The sequence below is a fragment of the Oenanthe melanoleuca genome, chromosome 1, assembly GCF_029582105.1.
Source record: "Oenanthe melanoleuca isolate GR-GAL-2019-014 chromosome 1, OMel1.0, whole genome shotgun sequence".
Lineage (NCBI taxonomy): Eukaryota > Metazoa > Chordata > Aves > Passeriformes > Muscicapidae > Oenanthe > Oenanthe melanoleuca.
Window position 1 is genome coordinate 111,139,611 of NC_079333.1, and position 16,428 is coordinate 111,156,038.

The window sequence follows — 16,428 nt, forward strand, 5'->3', positions numbered from 1 at the left end:
TGTGTCAGCAAGAAGAAAACTGACCTCAGTTCTACTTGTGCCTCACTACCAAAAAATTAATTAACCTTCTTCATTTTATGTGACTTGCAATTGCAAAATGAGTGTATTGGACTTTCTGAAGTACAGCTCTAAGTCAGAGCTAGTCTCTGCCCAAAATTAAAAGTTATTCCTCAAATCTAAGTCACTGCTCATTATTCTTGGAGGATTAAACATTTAAAATCTCATTTTTTTGTAATGTGAAGGCAACATTAGCATTAGGAATACAAATAAGAATGATTTTAGATCATTTCTTTTGCTGAGGAGATGCAGAAAATTTTGTATCTAAGGCAGATGCTCAAATGTGACCATGACAAACCACTGGATTCAAAGCTTTATTTTACACATTTACTGTCTCTTCTTTGAAAACCCAGGGAGTTGCTTGGGGGTTGCAGGTGCATTTTCGAGTTTGAAATATAATAATAATTTTTCTGAAGAGATTGAATTTCTTAAATAACCATTATTTTCTTCTAAAGCATGGATTCTGGTTCCTCAGAAAGCCCTGCTAGTCTGAAAAGAGTAGCATCCCCAGCAGCCAAGGCAGCCATGTCAGGGGAAGGTGAGTCCTGGGGGCCTGGCAGCTCCTTCTCTGCCACTGAACACAGAATTCTGCTTTTTACCAAAACCAGGAGTCAGATTGTGCTGTTAAAATCCATGTGCAAATCAGTTTGCCTCTAGATTAATCTAGAACTATTATTATTATTATTATTATTATTATTATTTTTTTTTTTTTTTTTTTTTTTTTTTTTTTTATTATTATTATTATTATTATTATTGTTAGGGTAACAGTTATTGTATGTTGTGGATAGAGAAGGAATAATTTCAAATATCACAAAAGATATAAAAATATTTTTTGCAGTTTGTACTTTTCCCAGTATTTCTATTTTTTTGCCGTTATTTTGGTAATATTTGCTCATCTAGAATGAATTTTCACAGAGGGCCCAATCAGCACCATATGTCCATGGTGTCAGGAATTGGTAAATATTTTAATTTCCCCCAAAGCTCATTTCCAGTGTTTCATTAAAGCTCTTAATGAAGGCAGTGACAATCTCCAAAAGATCCAACACAAGAACTCTGCTTTTTACCAAAATCAGGAATCACATTGTGCTGTTAAAATCCATGTGCAAATCAGTTTGCCTATAGAGTAATTTAGAATTATTAATGTTAGAGTAACAGTTATTGTATGTTGTTTATAGAGAAGGAATAATTTCAAATATCACAAAAGATATAAAAATACCTTTTGTAGTTTGTACTTTTCCCAATATTTCTGGGTTTTTTACATTATTTTGGTAACATTTTCTGATCTGGAATGAGTTTTCATAGAGAGCCCAATGTCCCCTCATGAGCTGCCTCAATCTTAATCCCCTCCAGTGCAGATTAATTAAATCACAGGCAGAGATCAGTTAATCCAAATGCAGGTTACAGGTGAACATTTGTGTGTTGTCCCTGCAGCACACCTGGAGTTTCTAACTGCAATTCCAGGTACAGTTTCAGGGACATTTACATTTAATTTGCATCTGGCTTGAGCAGCACAGAACCTGAAAGGAGACGAGCAGAGAAAAGGAAGATAATCAATTATTTCAAAGTACAGCTGCTCTTGCTCAGTGAATATTCCAGAGAATCCCAGCTGGTTTGGGTTGGAAGGGACCTTAAAAATCACCTTGTTCTGATTTTCCTTGTGTTTGAGGAGAAGGAACTGTGGGCAGGCAGAGTCTTGTCCCAGGTGGGATCTCTCAGGTGTGGTGTTTGTATTACAAAGGAACACTTCCAAAAGCTGTGGTTTTGAGAAACAATAAAGCAGAGATTTGACATCTCCTGTTGAGAGGCTTGAAGATGTGCAGAAGGTGATTTTTAAGATGCATCCCAACCTCTGAAAATTCCACTCACCAGCACAAAGCAGAAACCACTGGGAAGCATGTTCAATATCTAAATCAATGATTTATATACATTAAATTATAATAGCAAATGATATACAGCCCCTCCTGAGGCAGCCTTTTAATAGATCCTATTCACTTCTGATAGACACCATTTTACTCATTGAATATTGATGTTTTGCTGAGTAATAAATAATAAATGTGCCTTTTGCCTAGCCCTGATCTGAGTGAGGTTTTCTCAGGCTTCTCCACGTGCTGTGTTTGCATTTTGCAGAGTACATTGCCATGTACACCTACGAGAGCTCGGAGCAGGGGGACCTCACTTTCCAACAAGGTGACCTGATCCTGGTGACAAAGAAAGATGGTGACTGGTGGACGGGAACGCTGGGTGATAAATCAGGAGTTTTCCCATCTAATTATGTGAGACTCAAAGATTCTGAGGTAGAGAAATGTTTTCTTTGGGGTTGTAGTGGTAGCTGCAAGGCAGTCGTAGGGGAAATCAAAGTACATTGCAGATGTGCTGACTGAGGCTGGAAAGGAAAAACTACACAGTAACAAAAATAATTGCATTTTACAATTTAATATTGTCAATAACCTGGGGGATCTTCCATTCAAATAATGCCAGCAGCAGTGGTGCACTTGGCAGATTCTTAGACAGTGATCCAAACAATGATTTTGTTTTATTGCCTTGGTAAGTTTTTAATGCCTGAGCTCTATCTCAATGCTATTATTAAAAAAAAATACCAAAAATCTACACAGTAATATTTCAGTCCATTATATTTTCCCCCTATCATTTGTTGCAATCAAGAACAAATTTTGCACCAAAACTTTGCTAACTACTGTATTTATTTGACAGTTCTTGACTGAATAATAGAGATGTTTAATAGATGTTTCATCTTTTTCTCTTGAAATAATTCCACAGAACACATCCTTGTTCTTGGGAGGATTTTTCTTTCTTTTTAGGCATTCTAAAGAGAGGTGTTCTCTCATTTATCTGGCTTGAGAGAATAATTTATCTCCCAGTAGGAATTGTTTAGATTCAGAGTTGGGTACACAAGCTGATGAGAAGGATTCTGGTTTATATCTCTGGAATAGTGGGGGATTAAAGGTAAATTAATAAAAATCAGTGGATTGTGGGGAATCTGGATGGTAATGCACAAGAACACAGTGACAGACTGCAACACAGAGCATGAGCAGAGTCACTCCCTAAAACCATTCCTGCTGCTGGAAAAGGCAGAGGATAAAACCTGCAGTGAAATCTGCAGCTGTAGGAAACCTTTCAAGAGGGAATTTCTGCAGTGTCAGGAAATTCCAGCAGCATCCTCTGGGCCAGGATTAAAAACCTTGTAGTTAGTGATGTTCAGTGTTGCAGGGATTGGGACCCTGGTGGCAAATCCTTGTGGAGAGCTCAGGTGTTCAGTTCTGAGTCCCCTTTTCTCAGAGAGCTCAGTTTGGTGTTTCTGTCAGTGCACTTCACCCAAACCTGCTCCAAGGGCCCTTTTTGCTGGTGCAAATCCCACCTTCAGCTCAAACAGCCCAGGGCTGGTGGAGCCCCTGCCCCTGGGATCATCCCAGGGTTCCTGCAGGAGCAGGTTCCTGCAGGAGCTGGCTCCAGGTGGGTGCCTGGGTTTTCTCCAGCTGCTCCCAGAGCCAGGTTTTGCAGAGGATTTCAGAGTCCTGCCTCCCTGGGCACTCAGATGTGCTGCTGTGCTTGGACAGCTGCCTGGGCCTGGAAAATGCTCTGAAAAGAGAAATCATTTCATGTGTTCTGCACTATTGACAGCCCAAAGAAAAGCAGGGGTGATCTTTCAGCAGCAAGGGCAGAGTTTCTAGAGATGACTCAAAATCTCAATGGTTTCTACAGCAGAAGAATTTGTAAAATTTGTTCTTCTGTGCCAGGCTGTGCCCATTCACCTCAGGGTGCTAAATAAACCATTCCTTGTTCCTTCAAGCTTCAGTTTATTAAAAAAGTGGCAAAGTCTTTGTTCTTCAGAGGAGCAGTGGCACAATGGCCCATTCTGAGGGTTTTCCTCAGGGGAGGTGGATGGATACAGGATTTTATTCTGGACACTGAGAATTCCCTCTGTGAGGATGGAGCTCAGGGGGGTTTGGAAACAACAATTTCAAGACATCTGATTTAAAGACTTTGCATAGGGGTTCAGAAAATAATCCCTGAATGGATCGAGTTGGGATTTGAAGGTCCTGCTGTACAACACAATTGGCAAATCCTTGCTGGGGTTTATTAAATTGCCAAAGCAAGTTCTGCTCTGCTGGCTCAGAGACTCCATCACTTGTCACAAAAAGCCCTCAGGTGCTCAGTGGGTGGCCCAGGTGTGCAGGGGGACATAGAGCAGGGTCTGTCCTCACTGCTGGGCTTTCTCTCAGCAGAAGGAATAGGAAATGCTTCTCCATCTCCTGGGTGGGCCAGAAATGGGGACTATCCTAAATGCCTTCTTTCTGAATTTACTGAGTAATTTACTGAGTTATTTACTGAATTATTTACTGAATGCCTTATTTCTGAATTTAGTTATTTATTGAAGGGCTGTAGGACTTTTCTGTGTGTTCCTTCTGTTCTTGCACTGAGGATTCAGAGTCTGTCTGGTCAAGGTGGATTTGAAGTTTCTATTTTAAAATCATCTGTTTCACAGTAAAGATGATGTCCCAGCCTGTTTAGTCTGTCCATGAGCTTCTAATCCAGCAGCATCCTGACCAAGGGGTGTTTGGGAGGAGGGGTTCTCTGAAGGTCCAGGCACTTTCCTGAGGAGGGCAGAGGGTGTTCCTGTGCCAGAAACACCTCCCAGGGCAGGAGGAGTTGCTGGAATCACCCAAACACCTCCCAGAGCAGGAGGAATTGCTGGAATCACCCAAACACTTCCCAGAGCAGGAGGAATTGCTCCATCACCCAAACACTTCCCAGAGCAGGAGGAATTGCTGGAATCACCCAAACACTTCCCAGAGCAGGAGGAATTGCTGACATCACCCAAACACTTCCCAGAGCAGGAGGAATTGCTGACATCACCCAAACACTTCCCAGAGCAGGAGGAATTGCTGGAATCACCCAAACACTTCCCAGGGCAGGAGGAATTGTTGACATCACCCAAACACCTCCCAGGGCAGGAGGAGTTGCTGGCACCACCCTGTCAGTCCTTGGGGCTGTCAAGGCCATGTCCCCTGTCCCCAGAGCTGCTCTGGGGTTTGTCCCTGATCCCCTGTGGGGCTCTCCTGGGTCCCTGCCCCTTCACCCAGCTCACAGGGGTGCAGGGAAGGGTGGGGATCTGGGGAGAATCAGTGCAGGGAGGAGAGGCAGATTTGCAGCTCCTGGGGGGTGTGACTGTAATAGTCTGACAGGATTAAAAGGAGCACTGAGACATCAAGGCAGGCTGAGGATGAATTGATAATCCATTTTCTGGGTGGCACAGAACCAACACTTGGGTTTGAATGGCCCTTTTCTCTCAGCCACTGAGCTGCTCTTTAGTTACTCCTCAGTTTCATTTCTGCCACAATCCCCAAGTTTTCACAGCAGCAGTTGACAGGGAGAATACAGAGGAGGAAACTGTCCTTTCCCAGAGAGGATTTAGGGTTCTGTGGAAACCTTCAGGTGGTTTGATGCTGGCTCCAAGTTTGTAAGGAGGATCCTGAAGGTGAAGGAGGTGAAGTTGAGGGAGGTGGAATTGTTGAAGGCAAGAGAAATTTCTGCTCCCCAGCATTTCTGACCTCAGTGCAGTTTAGATTTAAGCTGCTGTTCTCCACCTCAGACCTCTTTACTGCAGGACACAGAACTGGCAGGGACCTGGGGGGGAACTGCAGGAATTATTTAGGGGCAGGAACTGATGTCAGGTTTTCCAGGATTCCTTGTGTTTGTTCAAAGGCTTTGCTTCCCAATCCCTTGGATGCTGATGTTCATCCCTCACCTCACCCTGTCTGGGTGCAGAGAATTTCTCAGGAATATTTGCAATCCAGCTATTTGGAGAGATGAAAACTCCTATTGTTTCATCTCAGCTCCACAGAATTCCCATTCTGTAGATATGTGGATTTGCAATTACAAATGGGATCTACCTTGGAATTAAATGGGATCTGCTTTGGAATTACAAATGGGATCTGCTTTGGTATTTGCAGCCCATGAAAGGGAATAAAAGTCTGCACTTCTGCATTAAATCATCCACTTCATGCTTGGCATTTATTCCCAGATATCTAAAATATGAAGGATTTCTCTAAGAACAGAATTCCCTGTGAGTTTTTGACTCCCATGCTTGTTGAATGTGTTGAGTGCAGCTTTGTAAATCATTTTCATGTACTGGAGAAAGAAACCTGAGTGCTAAACTTGCATCTTGTTCTCCATTTCAAGGCTCCAGGAGCAGCTGGGAAAACAGGAAGCTTAGGGAAGAAACCTGGTGAGTCAAATATTGTGACAGCACCTTCTCTCTGTTCTTAAGTGTTTAATTCAATGGCAACAACACCTTTTCCATGAAAACTGAGTTTGTTTGCTCTTGGTCATCTTGGAGTAATTTGCACTGATGAAAACCATTATAAAATAACTGGAATAAATGCAGTTAATGAAGAATGTATCTGTAATAAAATAATCCATCCTCTAATCATTCTAGTGTGTCAATCACTAAATAACATGTAGCTAGAGAATAAAAATCTGCAGAAGTGAATGCAAACTTCCCCTTGGATTGCTCAGCACAGCAGTGGGAGCCATTCCCCCCTTGTCCTGGCTTTCCAAGCCTTTCCAGGTTTCTTAGCTGTGAAAGCAGAAGACAGGAGCAGGAATTTCTTATTAAATCCAGCAGGTGCTGGCAGGAGAGTGGAAGGTTTAAGCAGAGAACAACCAAGAGCAGAGTCAGTGCTGGGTGAGGGCAAGGCCAGGGAGGTGTTGGGCCAGGAGCACAGCTCTGCTGCTGGAAAGGGCAGGGCTGGGTGGGATCTGGGGCAGGAATTGTTCCCTGGCAGGGTGGGCAGGGCTGGCACAGCTGTGGCTGCCCCTGGATCCCTGGAATGTTCAGTTCCAGGCTGGACACTGGGACTGGAGCAATGGGACAGTGGGAGGTGTCCCCATGGCAGGGGTGGCACTGGGTGAGCTCTGAGGTCCCTCCAGCCCAGACCATTCCCTGACTCCATGAATGTGATTGCTGATCCCAGATCCAGGTTCAAAGCACCTTTAGAGCTCAGCCCCAGGCCTTCCATCCCCTGCCTGGCTCCCTGTCCTGCCTCTCTCTGCTGACAGAGGTTCTGCTGGAGTTGATTCCTGAGTCCTTTGCAGTGCCCTGGGATTGCTCCTCACCCTCCTCATGCTGCTCATTTGTATCTCAAATGCTTCTCTGATGGTTTTTAAGGTTCCTGATGGTCTTTTCCTTCTAAATTTCACATCAGACATTTGATCATTTCCATGTTGGCCTTCCGCTCTCTTTGCATCTTCCCTGCATCAACCCCTCCCTCAGTTCCCAACCTTGCAGGGTTTGTGGATTCTCCAGCTTTGGAATGAATCCCTGAGGGATGAGTGAGTGTCCTGGGTCCCACAGGGGAGGTCCAGCAGCACCAGCCCCACTTTGTGTGTGTGAAGCTGTGTGTGAGAAACTGTGTGTGAGTGAAAGTTTGTGTGAAACTGTGAGAAACTGTGTGTGTGAAAGTTTGTGTTAAACTTTGTGTGTGTGAGACTTTGTTTGTGTGTGTGACACCTGCTGTGTGTGAATCTGTGTGAAACTTTGTGTGTGAGAAACTTTGTGTGAGAAACTTTGTGTATGAAACTCTGTGTGTGAAACTGTGTGAGAAACTGTGTGTGTGTGAAAGTTTGTGTGTTAAACTTTGTGTGTGACACCTGCTGTGTGTGAATCTGTGTGAAACTTTGTGTGTGTGAAACTTTATGTGTGAGGAACTGTGTGTGAGAAACCAAGAAACTGTGTGTGTGAAACTGTGTGTGAAACTTTGTGTGTGAGAAACTGTGAGAAACTCTGTGTGTGAGAAACTTCGTGTGTCAAACTTTGTGTGGGTGAAACTCTGGGTGTGTTAAACTTTGTGTGTGTTAAACTTTACGTGGGTGAAACTTTGTGTGTGGGTGAAACTTTGTGTGTGAATCTGTGTGAAACTGTGTGTGTGACTGTGTGTGTGTGACTGTGTGGGTGAAACTTTGTGTGTGAATCTGTGAAACTGTGTGTGTGACATTGTGTGTGTGAAACTTTGTGTGTGTGTTAAACTTTGTGTGTGTTAAACTTTATGTGGGTGAAACTGTGTGTGAATCTCTGTGTGAAACTGTGTGTGTGTTAAACTTGTATGAGTGAAACTTTGTGTGTCAAACTTTGTGTGTGAATCTGTGTATGAAACTGTGAAACTGTGTGTGTAACTTTGGGAAGCTTTGTGTGTGTTAACCTTTCTGTGTGTGAAACTTAAAATTTGTGTGTGAAACTGTGTGTCTGAAACTGTGTCAAACTTTGTGTTTGTCAAACTTTGTGTTAAACTGTGTGTGAAACTGTGTGTTAAACTGTGTGTGTCAAACTTTGTGTTAAACTTTGTGTGTGTGAAACTTTGTGTGTTAAACTTGTATGAGTTATACTTTGTGTGTGTGAAACTTTGTATGAGTTATACTTTGTATGAGTTATACTTTGTGTGTGTGAAACTCTGTGTGTGTTAAACTTTGTATGAGTTATACTTTGTGTGAAATTCTGTGTGTGTTAAACTTTGTATGAGTTATACTGTGTGTGAAATTTTGTGTGTGTTAAACTTTGTGTGTGAAACTTTCTGTGTGAAATTCTATGTGTGTGAAACTTCGTGTCCCCTCCCCCTGCCCGTGCCCTGGGGACAGGCTGAGCCTGGATTTTGGGAGGACACCACCTCCATTCCTGCAGCTCCACTTGGATCCAAGCCTGGATTTTGGGAGGACACCACCTCCATTCCTGCAGCTCCACTTGGATCCAAGCCTGGATTTTGGGAGGACACCACCTCCATTCCTGCAGCTCCACTTGGATCCAAGCCTGGCTTTACCCTGTGGGCACCAGAACTGGTCCCTGCCTTTCCACAGGTGCTGTGGAGCAGAGGAAACCCCAACACTTGCTCTGGGGAATTCCTGGAATTGGGAGCTCCCAGCAGAGCCCCTGTTCTGGGAGATCTCCATGGAACTGAGATTTCCTGAGAAATCCTGTCTGCTGCTTTTGGAAAACATTCCTTGTTGGAAAATTCTGCCAGCCTTAACTTGCACCTCTTGGTGCAACTTCATTGTTTTGTCATTGATGTGTCTCCTCTTTCTAATTAGAAAGTTCAGTGCAAAGATGTATTTACTGGAAAACACTGGATTTTAAGAGCTGTATAGTTCTTCTTCTTCTTCTTCTTCTTCTTCTTTCTTCTTTCTTTTCTTTCTTCTTCTTCTTCTTCTTCTTCTTCTTTCTTCTTCTTCTTTTTCTTTCTTCTTCTTCTTCTTCTTCTTCTTCTTTCTTCTTCTTCTTCTTCTTCTTCTTAATAATAATAATAATAATAATAATAATAATAATAATAATGTGTCTCCTCTTCTTAGGGCGCTCAGTGCAAAGATGTATTTACTGGAAAATACTGGATTTTAAGAGCTGTACAGTTCCTATTATTTTTTTTTTTTTTTTTTTTTTTTTTTTTTTTTTTTTTTTTTTTTTTTTTGATCTCCTGCCATAAAGCTGCTGCACCTCTGGTTTATTATTCATTTATTCCTGTAGTGCTCTCTCCTCTGAGCCTCTCACTGATTTTACAGTTACCACATGCATTCATGGAAATACATAAATCCATGATAATTTTATGGAAAGAAATAACACAGTCTTATAACAGAATTAATGTTGGATAAAATGTGTTCAGATTTTTTCAAATTAACCTTTTCTTTGCTCCTCTGCTTCAACAGAAATTGCCCAAGTTATTGCCTCTTACACAGCAACAGGCCCAGAACAGCTGACTCTTGCTCCTGGCCAGTTGATTCTCATCAGAAAGAAGAATCCAGGTGGTTGGTGGGAAGGAGAGCTCCAAGTTAGTTCCTTTTTTTTTTTTTTTTCCTAGTAAAATTCTGTTTTAAAAAAGCTTTTTCTTAGTAGTTCAAAATGCTGAACGTGTCAACGATAAATAGATTTGACAACATTCTGCAGTGCAGCAGTTCCCAATAAAACACCTTTCCAAAAAACAGGTAAAAACAAGACAACACCTTTCCAAAAAACAGATAAATCCAAAACACAGATAAACCCATAAAACACCTCTCCAAAATACAGATAAACCAACAAAACACCTTTCCAAAACACAGATAAAAACAGTAAAACACCTTTCCACAACACAGATAAAGCAATAAAACACCTCTCCAAAACACAGATAAAGCAATAAAACACTTTTCCAAAAAACAGGTAAACCAATAAAACATCTTTCCAAAAAACAGATAGACCAATAAAGCATCTTTCCAAATCACAGATAAATCCAAACCACATATAAAGCAATAAAACACCTTTCCAAAAAACAGGTGAAACCAATAAAACACCTTTCCAAAACACAGATAAACCAGTAAAACACTTTTCCAAAAACCAGATAAATCAATAAAACATCTTTCCAAAACACAGGTAAACCAATAGTACACCTTTTCAATAAACAGATAAACCAGTAAAACACCTTTCCAAAAAACAGGTAAACCAATAAAACATCTTTCCAAAAACAGATAGACCAATAAAGCATCTTTCCAAAACACAGGTAAATCCAAACCACATGTAAACAAATAATATACCTTTCCAAAAAACAGGTGAAACCAATAAAACACCTTTCCAAAACACTGATAAACCAATAATACACCTTTCCAAAAAATGGATAAACCAGTAAAACACCTTTCCAAAACACAGGTAAACCAATCAAACACCTTTCCAAAAAACAGATAAATTCAAAACACAGATAAAACCAATCAAACACCTTTCCAAAACACAGATAAAACCAATCAAACACCTTTCCAAAACACAGATAAATTCAAAACACAGATAAAACCAATCAAACACCTTTCCAGGATCCCCCACCTTGCTGTGCTGGCTTTGGGATAACCTGGAGGCAGGAGAGCAGCAGGAGCTCAGCAAGGAGGGGAGCTCAGCCTTGGTTTGGCTGCATTGGATCCTCCCAGATCCAAATAGAATTTTTGAGAGTAGAACTTGACAATTTGGCCCCCCCAAAGGAGGTTCTGTTTGGTTTGGGGTTCTCAGCAGGACATTTGAGATGGAGCAGTGCCATTGATTTATCTGTACAGTGCAGATCTCTGACTAATTCAGTTGTTTTTAACACTTTGTACCTGCCCTTTTTGGCTTTCCTGGTGAGGTTTTTTTCATCTTTTGTGGAGAAGTCCTCTTCCAGGATTCCTTTGCTGTTGGTAACTTTTAGCTTTAAAGAGTCTCCATTAAATGTATTTTAAGACAAAAAAGAAACTTCTGCCAGAGTTATCACTGAGCAGCTGCTGTGAGGCTCTGAAACAATTAAATTCTGGTTGTATAAATACTCACATGTAATTTTAGATACTTGAATGCCTTACATGTGGTTTTACAACTGGGTTTTTTTCTGTTTATTTTATTTTGTTAGCAATCCCTGACTGTTCTTTTTATTCACCTGCTCCACACTTGGGGGTCAGAGTGAAGGGAAAATAAAACAAATATTTTAAGCATTACATTGCTGGTTTAATGTAGTTTCAAAAATATCTTAAATTATCTAAACAGATTTTAGATCAAGTGTTTTCTTTTTTAGTAAAGATTTAGACAGGGAAGAAATTAGTTCAAGAACAGGAAATCCTTTAGATTACTTTTTTTCCCATCAAAGTTAACAATCTGCATTAAAAGGCAAAATTCTCTTTGCCCAAAATGCCAACCTTATTCTAACCCAAAGAGAGAATAAACAGTTAAAATCATTCTTGATATAGCGTTAGAAGTTGGGATTCAAAACTGTGGAAGAACCTTCCTTGTGTATGGAATTTTTATGGATTTGATTTGCAGTGGACATGGGATTTGGGGAGATAACAGGATGAGGTTTCCTGCTTTGGTGGCACAAGGCATTGAAAAGCTTGGATACATTTCTGTAAAAGAAAAGAGGAAATTTAGATTCTTAATCTCTGTTTAAACTGTCACAAACTGGGGATCTATTGAAATGTAACTCTTTACATTGGAATGTAATTCTTTACATTGTGAGCAAGTGTTTAATTCAAAATAATTATAAGATTGTGTGTTAATATTATAATACTCAGCTAGTGCCCCAGAGCAGGTGTGTGTTTGCTCCCCAAGCCCTTTTCCCTGCTGAGCTGAGCTCTGGGCCTGGCTCTTGTCTCTGCAGGCTCGGGGCAAGAAGCGCCAGATCGGCTGGTTCCCCGCCAACTATGTCAAACTGCTGAGCCCTGGCACCAGCAAGAGCACCCCCACCGAGCTGCCCAGGCCTGCAGCAGCCTCAGGTGAGCCTGGCACCCTGCCCTGCACCCCTGCACCCTGCCCTGCAGCCTGCCCTGTACCCCTGCACCCTCTGCACCCTGCCCTGCAGCCCTGCACCCTGCCCTGCAGCCTGCCCTGTACCCTCTGCACCCTGCCCTGCAGCCTGCCCTGTACCCCTGCACCCTCTGCACCCTGCCCTGCAGCCCTGCACCCTGCCCTGCAGCCTGCCCTGTACCCTCTGCACCCTGCCCTGCAGCCTGCCCTGTACCCCTGCACCCTCTGCACCCTGCCCTGTACCCCTGCACCTTGCCCTGTACCCCTGCACCCTGCCCTGCAGCCCTCCCACCTCTGCTGTGCAACCCCTGCACCCTGCCCTGCAGTTCTGCCACCCTGCCCTGCCACACCTGCACCCTGCCCTGCAGTTCTGCCACCCTGCCCTGCCACACCTACACCCTGCCCTGCAGCCTGCCCTGTGCCCCTGCACCCTGCCCTGCAGCCCTGCACCCTGCCCTGCAGCCTCTGCACCCTCTGCACCCTGCCCTGCAGCCCTCCCACCTCTGCTGTGCAACCCCTGCACCCTGCTCTGCACCCTGCTCAGCACCCTGTGCCTCTGGTGGGTCTTCAGCTGTGAGGGGTGGGGAGCTTCAGAGCTTCTGGGGTGTTCCTGCATCCCCCATCCCATCCCATCCCATCCCATCCCAGAGTGAAGCAGGAGCAGGGAAGGCTCAGGAGGATCCAGGACCCCTGAGTTCCTGCAGAACCCCCTGTTTGTGCTGGGGTGACATGGGACAAACCCCCATGGGGGGCAGGGAACTTTCCTCCTGCCCTTGAGGGTTTATGGAAGGACACAGGACAGAACAGAATCCCAGAATCCCAGCATGGTTGGGCTGGAGGGGCCTTTCCGCATCCCATTCCATGATCCTGTCTTTGTGGAACTGGTGGTTGCTCTACAGATCCACAAAGTCTCCAATTCAGGTTTAGAATGGTAGCTCAGCATTGAGACACAACCTTTCACAAGGAAATACAATAATTTTTTTTTATATGTTTTTGAAATTATTTCAGGTTTGACAATCTAGGACTTTCCCCACATGCTAAATTTTACAGAATAAAATGTTAACACTTTTAGCCTGCAGAACATCAAAATCTTAATTAAACTGTAATTAAAAAAAAACCAAAAAACCAGAGAAGCTGTTTGGCAAATTGAAGTAAGTTGCTGGCTTGGTTTAAGGATGAAAATAAAAGCAAATTTTAGGTTTAATCCACTGGAGAGAAGCTGCCAGCAAGGCTCATTAAGAGAAGTCTGATGTCTGGTGGGAAAAACCAGAAGCCCTGTGGCCTGGCAGAGAGAAAGCAGCAGAGAAATAGAGGGGATTGTTTATTTAACTAAACAGTCCTGCTGCTTCAGAGAATTCAGGGAGCTGCTTTGTGAGAAGTGAGCAGAACCAGCTCTATTCTGAGACTGGATGAGTTCCACTGCAAGGAAACAGAAAATCCCTGCTGGAACCAGGGTGCAGCCTGGATAGCCTGGGGTGCTTTTTGTCCAGTTCCCTTAATTTTCTCTTGGATTTTCCAATATTTTTTGTTCTGAAAACCTCACTGGGCCAACAAGGACATCACCATTGGCTTTATTTTGGATTATGCAGCTTCCAATAGTGGAAATTCAATTATGTCCCCTGACCAGTCCTGGTGGGGATTCCAGGGCAGGTTGGAACCCCCTGAGATGGTGAAAGGTGTCCCTGTCCATGGCAGTCTGGCACTGGATGGGCTTTAAGGTCCCTTCTAAGCCAAGCCCTGCTGGGATTCCATGAAACGTTTTGGGATTTGAGTCAGTCTGGGGGGGCTGAGCTGAGCCCAGGATGGGCTCTGGGCACTGCAGGGTCCTGGAGCTGTGTGGGCAGGCTCAGGGTGGATTTTAGGGAAAGTTCTTCCCTCAGAGGGTGCTGGGCACTGCTCAGGCTCCCAGGGAGTGGGCACAGCTCCAGGAGCTCCTGGGGATGCCCAGGCTGGGATTTTGGGGTGTGGATCAGAGATCCCCAGAGTTCTGCCCAGCAGAATCCCCTTCTCAACTCCTTGATGAGATTTGGAGCTCTCAGAGATAAAAACCAGCAAAAATCAGCTGCAGCATGTGGGAGTGGATGTTTAGGGATGGATGTGGGGTGTGTGGAAGAGAGGGAAATAAGAGAGCAAAGTAAGAGAGATTTTCCCTTTTACAACACAATAAATCTTCTATGCTGAATATTCTAATTTCCACTAACCAATCTAATACAAGATACAAATTCTCTACCATTTACATACAACCCATAGGAATCACTACATTACCATATTTTACTACTTTCTTATCTCTAAACCTTATCTCAGACCCTTCCTGTCCTGCCTGGAGAGGGTCTCTGCTGCTCTTTGGGATGTTTGCAGCAACTGGTGTTGTCTTAACAAAGGGAGAAGCTCTTCAAGCATCCACATTGCTGCTCTCCAGCCACTCAGTCAAACACTGCTTTCATTTCAATCTCACTTCTGGTTCCCATAGTCTCAAAATCTTCTGCTAGGTTATCATATTTATAAGGTTTTCCTGATTCATCTTGTTATAAATGAGAAACAAAGTCTTGATATTCAGCAAAATTTAGATTGGTTTATTTTATATAGACAGAGCAAGTCACCACCCCCTCCACACTTCCACCCAACTTGGTTTGCAGCTCCCTTTTTATAGTCTGGTTTTCCTTGCAGTAATCAATAATTGTTATTGTTTTGTTGTAGTAATTCTGCAAGGTAAGCAGTGCTGGTCAAAGAAACTTCCAAACTTCCCTGGGACAGCTCTTGGGACAGTTGGCCATGGAACCATCTGCTCTTGGGAGATAAAAACCAGGAGAAGTGGGAAGATAGTTTGTGGTTGATCACACAAAGGCAGGAAATCCTGATTCTGCAGAAAACCTTTCAGACTATGGAAAACCTTTTTTTTTTCTTTCACAAATAGATATACAATATTCAGTATACAAAATTCATAACAGAGAGATTTAAACAGAGTGGGTTTAATCATCTATTTCCCTTTATCTAGGTCCATGTTCTTTTCTTTTTAAGTATTCTGGTTTATACAAACTCCAGAACTTCTATAATTAACACAAATCATTTCTCAATTATCACAATCCTTCCCAAGGTGGCTCCCTGGGAGGTGACATTTGGGGATGGGTGTGGAGTGAGAGGTGACACTGGGGTGGCTGTGGCTGTGTGTGTGACACGGGGGTGGCTGTGTGGGTGACACTGTGTGTGTGGGTGACACTGTGTGTGTGGGTGACACTGTGCTGTGTGAGTGACACTGTGTGTGTGGCTGTGTGGGTGACACTGTGCTGTGTGGGTGACACTGTGTGTGTGTGTGACACTGTGTGTGTGGCTGTGTGGGTGACACTGTGTGTGGGGGTGACACTGTGCTGTGTGTGTGGCTGTGTGGGTGGCACTGTGTGTGTGGGTGACACTGTGTGTGTGGGTGACACTGTGCTGTGTGTGTGACACTGTGTGTGTGTGTGACACTGTGTGTGTGTGACACTGTGCTGTGTGTGTGACACTGTGTGTGTGTGTGGCTGTGTGTGTGACACTGTGCTGTGTGGGTGACACTGTGTGTGTGGCTGTGTGGGTGACACTGTGCTGTGTGTGTGACACTGTGCTGTGTGGGTGGCGCTGTGTGTGTGGGTGGCACTGTGTGTGTGTGTGACACTGTGTGTGTGTGTGGCTGTGTGTGTGTGTGGCTGTGTGTGTGTGTGGCACTGTGTGTGTGACACTGTGTGTGTGTGTGGCACTGTGTGTGTGACACTGTTCTGTGTGTGTGACACTGTGTGTGTGTGTGACACTGTGTGTGTGTGTGTCTGTGTGTGTGTGACACACCTGTGTGTGTGTGTGTGACACTGTGTGTGTGTGTGACACTGTGCTGTGTGTGTGGCTGTGTGTGTGACACTCTGTGTGTGTGTGACACTGTGTGTGTGTGTGACACTGTGTGTGTGTGTGTGTGTGACACTGTGTGTGTGTGTGACACTGTGTGTGTGTGCTGTGTGTGTGACACTGTGTGTGTGTGTGACACTGTGTGTGTGACACTGTGTGTGTGTGCTGTGTGTGTGACACTGTGTGTGTGTGTGACACCTGTGTGTGTGTGACACTGTTCT

General features: G+C 43.7%; 1 protein-coding gene across 6 annotated transcripts in view; it reads left to right on the forward strand.

Annotated features, from left to right (window-relative positions):
• Window positions 1–16,428, forward strand: part of ITSN1 (intersectin 1) — a 112,609-nt gene that overhangs the window by 74,140 nt on the left and 22,041 nt on the right. For all 6 annotated transcript variants that reach the window (XM_056488802.1, XM_056488794.1, XM_056488812.1 and 3 more), the window contains 5 exons: window positions 513–595; window positions 2,185–2,351; window positions 6,256–6,301; window positions 9,763–9,884; window positions 12,192–12,306. In XM_056488802.1, the coding sequence (XP_056344777.1) occupies window positions 513–595; window positions 2,185–2,351; window positions 6,256–6,301; window positions 9,763–9,884; window positions 12,192–12,306 (533 nt within the window). The remainder of the gene's footprint in view (window positions 1–512; window positions 596–2,184; window positions 2,352–6,255; window positions 6,302–9,762; window positions 9,885–12,191; window positions 12,307–16,428) is intronic.